This window comes from Teleopsis dalmanni, chromosome X, assembly GCF_002237135.1.
Source record: "Teleopsis dalmanni isolate 2A chromosome X, ASM223713v2, whole genome shotgun sequence".
Classification (NCBI taxonomy): Eukaryota; Metazoa; Arthropoda; class Insecta; order Diptera; family Diopsidae; genus Teleopsis; species Teleopsis dalmanni.
The window spans coordinates 42,308,157-42,318,541 of NC_051848.1; the positions used below are offsets into that span (position 1 = coordinate 42,308,157).

At 30.1% G+C, this 10,385-nt stretch overlaps 2 protein-coding genes across 4 annotated transcripts; one reads left to right on the forward strand and one right to left on the reverse strand.

Annotated features, from left to right (window-relative positions):
- Window positions 1-1,680: 1,680 nt before the first annotated feature.
- On the reverse strand, window positions 1,681-4,786 carry LOC119689215 (leucine-rich repeat and transmembrane domain-containing protein 2-like). The gene is made up of 5 exons (XM_038103996.1): window positions 4,713-4,786; window positions 4,427-4,608; window positions 2,857-2,959; window positions 1,981-2,794; window positions 1,681-1,925 (listed from the first exon to the last, which is right to left on the reverse strand). Exons 2-5 carry the CDS (start codon window positions 4,585-4,587, stop codon window positions 1,855-1,857), a joined length of 1,149 nt encoding a protein of 382 aa, XP_037959924.1. The 5' UTR covers window positions 4,588-4,608; window positions 4,713-4,786; the 3' UTR covers window positions 1,681-1,854.
- A 2,099-nt stretch (window positions 4,787-6,885) lies between these two features.
- LOC119689229 lies at window positions 6,886-9,899 on the forward strand. Of its 3 annotated transcripts, none has more exons than XM_038104011.1 (5): window positions 6,886-7,250; window positions 8,766-8,868; window positions 8,924-9,356; window positions 9,423-9,734; window positions 9,808-9,899. In XM_038104011.1, the coding sequence occupies exons 1-5, from the start codon at window positions 7,090-7,092 to the stop codon at window positions 9,876-9,878; spliced, it is 1,080 nt and encodes a 359-aa protein (XP_037959939.1). In that variant the 5' UTR covers window positions 6,886-7,089; the 3' UTR covers window positions 9,879-9,899. The 3 variants fall into 3 exon arrangements, with proteins under 3 accessions (XP_037959939.1, XP_037959938.1, XP_037959937.1); XM_038104010.1 differs by having other exon boundaries at window positions 6,887-7,250; window positions 9,420-9,734; XM_038104009.1 differs by having other exon boundaries at window positions 6,888-6,964; window positions 7,069-7,250; window positions 8,924-9,734.
- The last annotated feature ends 486 nt before the right edge of the window (window positions 9,900-10,385 follow it).

Sequence of the window (10,385 nt, forward strand, 5' to 3'; positions counted from 1 at the left end):
AAAAAAAAAAAAAAAATGACTGTATCTTTTAAGTTCTTTCTAAAATGTGTAGTTTGTTTAGATTATTTCAGCAATGCTTGCAAAAATTAGTGGAAAAGTTTGAAGGTTGAAAATTGCATAAGTATACTTAAATTTTAATTTTTTTTGCATAGGATGCTTGTATTTTATTGTAAGATTGATCAGAAAGTATTCAGAATTTTAATTGAAAATTAGAAAATAATTTTTTTTTTATAAGAAAATCAATCATATAAATTAAATTACTATGTTATTAATTTCTGAGGTTTCAGCTGATGGAAATTTTTTCACAGTTCACATTCGGGGTCAATTTCATGCCAAAAGGTGTTGCAGATATCGGAGCTGATCGTAACGTAATAGAGCAATGTCCCTGCGGTACATGCAGCAAAGTTTTATAATAAAAGTTTTTTTTTAAATTTACAGTATGATGAGTGATCTGTATGCCTTAGCATTGTTATGATAGAATATAATAACTTTATTATTTATCTATTTTAATCTCTTTAATAATTTTTAAAGCAAATTACAATCATTTTAGACACAAATATTTCAAATTAATAGTTTCGCAAGGAAACTTAAGATATATGATATCCTTGCAATTCCACTTAATAGTACAATAACAATTTTTTTGTTGGCAATACTGAATTTACGTGTAGCTTCACCTTATCTTGTACAATACTACCATTGTCAACATCCATGCATTTCAATAGCGAGTCGGGGATGATTTTTTTTGTGCTATAGTGGAAGAAGAATTCAAATATCGATTTTCTGTTTCTCACCAATTTTATACAAATAGTATTCAATTAGTATTCAAAACAGTATTCTGGTTAAACTTAAGTTATTCCACAATATCATGACTCATATTCTAATATCTTGGCTATACGGAATATTATATAGATGATTCATCAATTTTTTTTTAGCACTGAGTGTAATTTGAATTGACTACCCAAAGCTTTTCAGATATCTGCATCTCGATGTTCTTTGTATCTAATAAAATGTGCTAAGTTTTTTACATAAAGCTTATTGAGACATAGTTCACATCAGTTAATTCGATATCTATGAAACAAAAGAAAATAATTGCTGAAAGTGATTAATTCCTTCAAATGTATTCCACTGCAATATCACCAGAGATATGTCGGACAATTTTTAACCAACATCTCAGCTATTAGTTTCTATTTTATATCACATAAACTATGAAGGATTAAGTTAATTTTGAATAAAACTATTAGACTATTTAAAATTTTCTAAGTCTTTTTCTCCTAAAGTGTTTTGTGTTTTGAATCATATTTCAATAGACTAACATCGTTTAATTGATTATTTAAACCAGTTCATCAAAGATATATATGTGCAAGTTTAGCTTGTGTGATCCTTGATGTCTTTGTTAAACATTTTCATCATATAATTAGTTAGCATTCTCTCGGAAAGCTAGTACAATCTCTTAAGGTTCTTAAAGCAAATTTTGTGTTAGACTATTATTAATCTATTCGTAATATAGATATTATATTTTGACATAACGAATTGAAAAATCATTTTCAGAGCTTTTAAATGCATCTCAGATGGATCATAGTTTAAAAGGAATAACCGCATATAGTTCCACAGCATTATGAAAAATAAATAATACCAATAATTTTACTAAAAAACTTTATACTTTTTATTTAAGTAATGCGAATCCTAAATATTAACAAACACACTATAACTACAAAGATATTTTAAATGAACAAACACACTATAACTACAAAAACATATTTAGGACTTCTTGAGGCCACATATCGCTTCATAGATTGATTATTTGACATGACTTCATATTAGGCTGCCAACATGTCCTATAAGTAAGTAAATTTTTTAAACAAATAACCCAAAGAACACATGATTTGCGTCAATTGGATGCATTATATATTGGAATCCGTCATGTTCTAAAAATACACCAATTAATAAGTTTAATTACACAAAATTTTAGTTGGATGTTACCATGATGGTTACGACGATTGCTAGCTCTAAGAACACATAGTATGCAAGCCATTAATAAGAATAGGGAAAGTACACACATAATACTTCCCAAAAGAAATGCATTTATTGTATTTAAAGTATTAAACATAAACTTTTCATCCGAAAAATCAAGCCATACGAAATATGGACTTTTTTCTGTGGTTGATACGAAAAACCCACAATATTTATTCAGTACTTCCATATTTAAATGAGGATTTTCACGCAACTGATCACAAATATCATCCATCTTTTGGAGATTGTCCGAAGTATCTATTTTTAGAGATTCATTTCCAATTGCGAGCTCCACTGTAATGTTGCAAGACGTTTCGTCAACTCTCAGTCCACTTGTGCGTAATTTATACATTGCAAGACCGAAATTTTTGTCACAGTCCCAATAGTTGTAACTTAAATCAAGAAATTTTAAGTGTTTCACATTCTCAAAAGCATCCGGGTTGAAGACAACAAGAAGATTATTGGCTAAATTTAATTCTATTAACTGTGGCATCTCACAAAACATTGTCTTACTAACTGAACTGAGCTGAGTATTGCGTAAATTAAGCGATTTAATTGATTCGTTAATGATAAAGGGTTCGTTTGGAAAATATGCAATCTTATTTCCTTCCAAAGTGATGGAATAAAGTACTATGTTCGATGAGAAAAGATTTGGATCGATTGAGGTAAGACAGTTGTTGGAAAGATCAATGGTGTCCACATAAATCAAGCTTCTGAAAGCATCTGCATGAATGTGATAAATTGCGTTGTAGGATAACTTGATGTTTACTAAGTCATACAAGTACTGAAAATAAATATGTTATCAAAATATCATAATATTTCCCATATTCTATAATGCCAACTTACCAAAAATGATTCGTCGCCAAGTGTTGTTAAATTGTTTTTACTGAAATCCAAAACCTGAACAATTTTAGGAACTTCATTCATAATGTCGGTGAGGTCTTGTCCACTAAATTGAAAAATTTTTTGTTAAGTTTTTTATTGAAAATATAATTGAACAGATGACTTCATCCAAATGAATCGAATGTAAAAGAAAAATTTGGTTTCACTACTTCAAAGTTATAAATATAAGCAAGTAGAAAATAATTAACTAATCTAATGCTAAACCTTTCAATAACTAAGTTTAATTGCTATTCTGTAAGCTAAGTTTAAGTAAAATAAATAATTTCTTGAGGGAAAATAACACATTTCATAACAGTCGGCTATACAATATACTTTTAAGGTAATCATTGAAATGATATAATTTCAAATCGTATTCTCAATATTCCCCAAAATAATAAAAAATACAATTACCGCACACCGCACATGTACACAAAGCACAACGTTATTCTGATCCTATTGGTTAGGTAGGACCAGACAAAACAAGTACTGCGTTCAGGTGATCTAAAATTTCTGAAACACTTTCCCTTCGTCCTGATAAGGTACAAGAACCTGGAATATTTCAAGCAATGCCTAATTTCATTATTCGATAGTTGATTTACATTCACTTCTGTGTCACGTGCAGCGAAACAATATAACGACAGCAATAGATACCTGGATTTATAATATTTCGCTTTAATTCATATCACTAAGAAATTAACAAGAAATTAAGTAAGAAGAATGCAATATGAAACTCATTTGATAAACAGATATGCTTAGTCATCCAACTAACACTTTTGTCAATAAATTATATTAGATCTGCTACGACACTTCACTGGAATCGATCTATGTATTCACACAAGTGTCACCTTAATTAAATACAAGACAACCATTTATATCAGATATTAAGTTATCAGCTGCTTTTGAAATAAACGTTTTCATAATTTTTAGCAAAAGTATCTATAAATTTGAACAAAAGCACTTAGCATTAACTCAGCACCTATCATTTATTTTATTTAAAAAAAATCAAACCAGAAGTTTTTAACACTTTTTTAAGAATTAAACAAATCACCTTTTGATATCCTCTTTGGGCCTCAGAATATTTCTTAAAAGTTTCTGTTTTCATTTCTTTGGCATATGATATGAAAAAATCTTACTTTGTTGGACGAGAATACTCTTATGAAAATACCAATATTCCAATAAATAATAAGATAACTTGTCATATTGGAGAGAAACTTCAAGGTTCTCATAAAAGATTCACTTAAACATTTAATTTCACATGAAAATAGCTCCACAGTCAATATTTCGTAATCAATAACCATGATTAATGAATTGCCAGAGAAATTATTTTGATATTCGTCTTATCCTACGAGTAATATGTGATCATTATTACAAGCCCTTATGTCGAGGTATTTAAAAACAAGTTTGTAAGAGCTTCTGAAATGAAGTTATAATGAAGTTGAAATTGTATTGATGTAACTTATATGAACATTGAAATTGAACCCAATTTTTGTTTTTGCACAGCTAATATCAAATGTCATTAATACTGATCACGTACCTGCAATTGACATGAATTTCATATTCGTACACATCACAACTGCAATGTTGAGGACACGATTCGATAACGCCATCATCGCATTCCACGAATGACAAATGCTTAACGGCCACCAATAATATCAACATAGTTTGGAAAAAATATTTCTTCGTATAGACACCCATGTTTAACTTCACTTTAAAGATCTGATAGGTACAAAATAAATTAATTTCTGAAAATTTCGCTTCTAATAAATTTTACAAATAAAATATTTAAGCACTTTAAGTTCTATTTAAGTAATTATCAACACCTGAACTTCACTTCAGACTTTAAGTCACTTCGTTCCAGAGATCGGTTTCAAGAACTGCTTGAATATTTTACCTAACTTCTCATTTTATTTGTCTGTTCCATTGAGTACATAAATTATGCATTGAGTAAAAGCTGCGGGAGAATTCATTAAGGAAACGCCCACCGATTCTTGAATGACTACAACTGATGTACTGCTCTCTATATTTACTCATTTAAGAACTTCGCTTTTTCTTCATATTTGTCTGTGTCTTTAATTTTAATGACAAATGAAAGTTTTTCTAGTTCAAGGAGTACGTACATACAAGGCATATTACATGAGCATTAGTAAATACTTCTTCCTCCCTTAGACTAGTGACGCCATTAGAATGTATACACATATAAGTTTTTTCTTACAAAAATTTCTTATGCAGTGAATACGAATACATTCTGCATATGACTCTGATATGTTACGCCCTATTGGCAGAGGGAGAGCACGAACTTATAATAGTATATATTAATCGAAATTATTTTCAATGTAGTAGTTGTAATACTACTACCACTTAATTATAGCAGAGTTATGTTTTGTTTAAATACCTATATAGATTTGAATGGAATTTTTGTTTAGCTCCAACGTGGCTTCAACAAGGCATGTCTATTTTTTGATCCGTAAACCTTACTCACAAACACCTATAATATATGCTCATGCAACTGTTTGTTATTTAAAAAAAAAAGTTCAAATGTGTTTACCAAAAATCAATTGTAATCAGTAATAATTCACTACCACCTCTTCAAGCATCCACCCCTAAAATATGGATCGGAGCCATATTGTGGATATTGTGGTCTCTGATTTATAAACGGTTTTCAGCCGAGAGAAGTCGCTACTGACGTGACATTTCAGGTAACCGTCAGGCTAAAGTGTTGGTTCGTCGCAGGTAAAGTGGGAAGATAAGGTATCCTTTCTCAGCGTCATCACATTAATAAAATGGGTCAACCATGGTCGCAGTGCTCCATCCCGTTGGAAGCTGGTACCCTGTTTTTTCCAATCGCTATATGCTATTATGAATCGATTATTATTCTGGATATACCCATCAAATTACTTGATTCGGTTTGTTTTATAATTTTTGGATCGTAAGAGTTATAAATTGAGGTATATTCCACTATAAACTGAGCACCATTGAGCATATGATATGCTCTATGAGTTGAGAGTATTTAGTCCTATCCATACACTTAGCCAGCAAACATACACTCAATTTGCATTTACTTTAAGATTTGAAGATCAGTATTATTAATTAGGACTAAGTTTACGTAATCATACCATTTACAAAATATATGAGAGAGGTATATTGTCAGGAGTTTTGTAATACATTAAGGGAAACTTCAGAGATTTCATAAAATGTATACATATGTATTCTTGATCAGCTCTGAGAATTGACTTGAACATTTGTCTGTCTATCTCTTTCAGTCCATACTAATCCCTCAGTTTTAAGCTAGTCGAATAAAGCTTTGCAAACAAACGTTCCGTAAGTGATTCTTGACTATTTATCAAATTGGTTAAAATCCATATATAGTAGATGTTATACCTATCATATGAACTGAACAATAGGATATGAGTTTTTACCATTTGAGAAAACCATAGCTAAATGATATTGGAGAAACTATAGATGGAGCTAAATTAGCATAACTTAGAGTGCCTAGTGTGTTAAATAAAGAAGTCTAAACAAATACTGTTTTTGAGTTATATCATAGCTTTTTTTAGAGAGGACAGACTCAATTTGACTGACTGAAACGGGACTAAAGATGAGATATTGTAAGCTCTTGTCAAACTTGCAAAATGAGTTCAGTATATATTTTCTAAAATATATAAATTGCACCAAATTCTTTTATTGTGTATTCTTTCACTATTAATCTGAGTAACAATAACTCCACCCAAATGCTGGCAAGCTTACCGGGATTGCCACGATGGTACAGTGGTTGCTCTGTTACTCAATATGAAACGACAATAGAATACTATTAATATTTATTAATATGAAAATGACGAAGGTCTAAAACACAACGTAAAGAGTCAATTGTGCATATCAAGTGCACTACTCAGTTATAGACATTCAAGAATCGGTGGGCGTTTCCTTAATGAATTCTCCCGCAGCTTTTACTCAATGCATAATTTATGTACTCAATGGAACAGACAAATAAAATGAGAAGTTAGGTAAAATATTCAAGCAGTTCTTGAAACCGATCTCTGGAACGAAGTGACTTAAAGTCTGAAGTGAAGTTCAGGTGTTGATAATTACTTAAATAGAACTTAAAGTGCTTAAATATTTTATTTGTAAAATTTATTAGAAGCGAAATTTTCAGAAATTAATTTATTTTGTACCTATCAGATCTTTAAAGTGAAGTTAAACATGGGTGTCTATACGAAGAAATATTTTTTCCAAACTATGTTGATATTATTGGTGGCCGTTAAGCATTTGTCATTCGTGGAATGCGATGATGGCGTTATCGAATCGTGTCCTCAACATTGCAGTTGTGATGTGTACGAATATGAAATTCATGTCAATTGCAGGTACGTGATCAGTATTAATGACATTTGATATTAGCTGTGCAAAAACAAAAATTGGGTTCAATTTCAATGTTCATATAAGTTACATCAATACAATTTCAACTTCATTATAACTTCATTTCAGAAGCTCTTACAAACTTGTTTTTAAATACCTCGACATAAGGGCTTGTAATAATGATCACATATTACTCGTAGGATGGGACGAATATCAAAATAATTTCTCTGGCAATTCATTAATCATAGTTATTGATTACGAAATATTGACTGTGGAACTATTTTCATGTGAAATGAAATGTTTAAATGAATCTTTTATGAGAACCTTGAAGTTTCTCTCCAATATGACAAGTTATCTTATTATTTATTGGAATATTAGTATTTTCATAAGAGTATTCTCGTCCAACAAAGTAAGATTTTTCATATCATATGCCAAAGAAATGAAAACAGAAACTTTTAAGAAATATTTTGAGGCCCAAAGAGGTTATCAAAAGGTGATATGTTTAATTCTTAAAAAAGTGTTAAAAACTTCTGGTTTGATTTTTTTTAAATAAAAAAAATGATAGGTGCTGAGTGAATGCTAAGTGCTTTTGTTCAAATTTATAGATACTTTTGCTAAAAATTATGAAAACGTTTATTTCAAAAGCAGCTGATAACTTAATATCTGATATAAATGGTTGCCTTGTATTTAATTAAGGTGACACTTGTGTGAATACATGGATCGATTCCAGTGAAGTGTCGTAGCAGATCTCATATAATTTATTGACAAAAGTGTTAGTTGGATGACTAAGCATATCTGTTTATCAAATGAGTTTCATATTGCATTCTTCTTACTTGGTTTCTTGTTCATTTCTTTGTAATGTGCGTAAAAGTGAAATTTGATAGATGCCATCTCAGATTTCTGTCATTAATTTATTTCGCTAGACTGTATACACCCCTGTATAAATCTTTTACAGATCTATGCCGTAGGTGAAAGCAGTATTATACATACATTTTTATTCACTAAATTAACAAACGGGAATGATTGGATGTGGGTTCAGCAAAACTTGTGGGTAGTGTGTAAGATCGTGCAAATGTTTTTGACATATGAAATGTTTGGATATTAAATGATAATACCGAAACTATGACTCTGGGAGATTTGTATAGATGTGCTGATATGATGTATTGATATACCGCAATGTCTGGCAGTTTTTTTGGGAGAGAATAATAGTCACATTAAAACCATTACATTTCCTGCGATAATGTTACTGAAAAATGATTTGAGTTGGTTTTAGCTTATACATTTTTTATCTAAAGATTTATAATTTGTTTTAAAATAATTTGAAAAATATATATTGCAATTCAAAAGGTAACAGACTGATATAATAAAATAATATAATATAATATAGTATAATATAATATAATAATGATACATAAAATTTTTTTTTTTTTATATTCCACTCATTTAGGTGAAGTTTGATTTCATATATTCCATAATTATATATTTTTGAGGATCAATTTTATAAAGAATTTTTGTCATTTTAGCGGACAAGATCGCACTGAAATTAACAGTAAACTTTCTGAAGCTGTTCTGATTTTGGATCAATGTAAACACAACTTTATAACAATAAGCGATATATCATGTTCGGTAAGTGGTTATAATAATATAGAGGAATCATTTTTCTTTTAAATTTTTATTTCAGTGCTTCAATTCAATTGACCCCAAGATGTCATACAACGCAATTTATTTTATGAATGTAGATGTTTTCAACAGCTTGATTTATGTGGATGTCATTGATCTCTGCTCTAACTGTCTTACCCCAATCGATAAAAAAGTATTTACGTCAAATATAATGCTATGCTCTATCAACTTGAAGGAGAATAACCTCACCCTTTTTCCAAATGAGTCCGTAACTAATAACGAATCAATGAAATCGCTTAATTTACGCAATACTCAGTACACTTCAGTAGGTAAGAAAATGATTTGTGAGATCCCAAAGTTGGTGGAACTAAACTTATGGGATGACCTTCGCATTGTTCTGAATTCAAATACCTGCATCAATACACAACATCCACAATTTCTTGATCTAAATTATAATTTTTGGAAATGTGCCGAAGGTTTAAGTATTGGAATGAGTAAGTTACGTATATGTGGAGTAAAAATTGAAGTAAAGATTTGTAATATTACATTGCAAATAGCAGATGGGAAGGAATTTCTAAAAAAAGATACTTTGGATCATGGCTCTAGTATGGACGAAACCTGTTTTGAGGTGCAGGAGCAACCTGATCCGGTTGTTAAACTGATAGATGAAGACTTTGAATACTTTCCATCACTTCCAGAAGAAAGTTCAAAATGCCGATGGTTTGGTTTTTCAAATATAAAGCACATTTATTGCACTTTAACTACTTTGACTTTAATCCTTTTGGGAAGCATTATGTGTGGAATAACCATGTTTTTAATTATACATGCTATGATGTGTGCATGTAAGATGGAAAATCCTCATGCTGATCCAGGTAATCTATAAATAAAGATATATAAAGATAATATATATATGTATATATCTTATACTTATTAACTATTTCGTAGAACCTGGTGAAATTCAGATTATGGCAAGTCCTATTCAAACCAATCGATTCTTCTTGGAACTGCCTGTTTAAGAAAATTTGCTCATTTGCGCATTTATTATGTGTTCACATTTATTGTATTTTAATCAACATTGTTTTCAATATTCTAATAAAAATAAATTAATTTTAGTATCTTAAAAGTATTTCGTTTGTAATTGAAGTTTATGGTCGTGCTAGTGATAGACAATCGTCTATTACTTAACATAATGTTTAAAACACTTTTGTTGGGACAATAGACTCAAATAGAGCAGTGAGATGTCATTGAGTTCATAAATTTGTACTACTGAGGTATGATCGTTTTTCTTGTAACCACAGTTATAATAATATATTAGTTAAGATAAATAAAATTTTCTTATAATAAACTTCATATGGTTTTGATATGCAGCTTATATGACTGACTAAAGTGTAAAGTAAACTAAAAGTGTCAATAGGCTTATTAACTGTTTCGGAGATGTGTAATTAACATAGAGACCCTCATTTATATGAAACTGCAATGTCACTCTTAGGTGCACTACAAGCACAAGTCAAAATCGAAAGAGT

What these genes read in the sequence shown, in the direction of transcription:
- LOC119689215 (XM_038103996.1), bottom strand. Translation starts at nt 4,587, where the DNA reads ATGGGTGTCTATACGAAGAAATATTTTTTCCAAACTATGTTGATATTA. An exon ending in GAAATTCATGTCAATTGCAG is followed by an intron (nt 2,960 to 4,426) that starts GTACGTGATCAG and finishes TTTTCAATTTAG; the next exon opens with TGGACAAGACCTCACCGACA. An exon ending in CAATCGTCGTAACCATCATG is followed by an intron (nt 1,926 to 1,980) that starts GTAACATCCAAC and finishes GTGTATTTTTAG; the next exon opens with AACATGACGGATTCCAATAT.
- LOC119689229 (XM_038104009.1), top strand. Translation starts at nt 7,090, where the DNA reads ATGGGTGTCTATACGAAGAAATATTTTTTCCAAACTATGTTGATATTA. An exon ending in GAAATTCATGTCAATTGCAG is followed by an intron (nt 7,251 to 8,765) that starts GTACGTGATCAG and finishes TTGTCATTTTAG; the next exon opens with CGGACAAGATCGCACTGAAA. An exon ending in TAAGCGATATATCATGTTCG is followed by an intron (nt 8,869 to 8,923) that starts GTAAGTGGTTAT and finishes TTTTTATTTCAG; the next exon opens with TGCTTCAATTCAATTGACCC.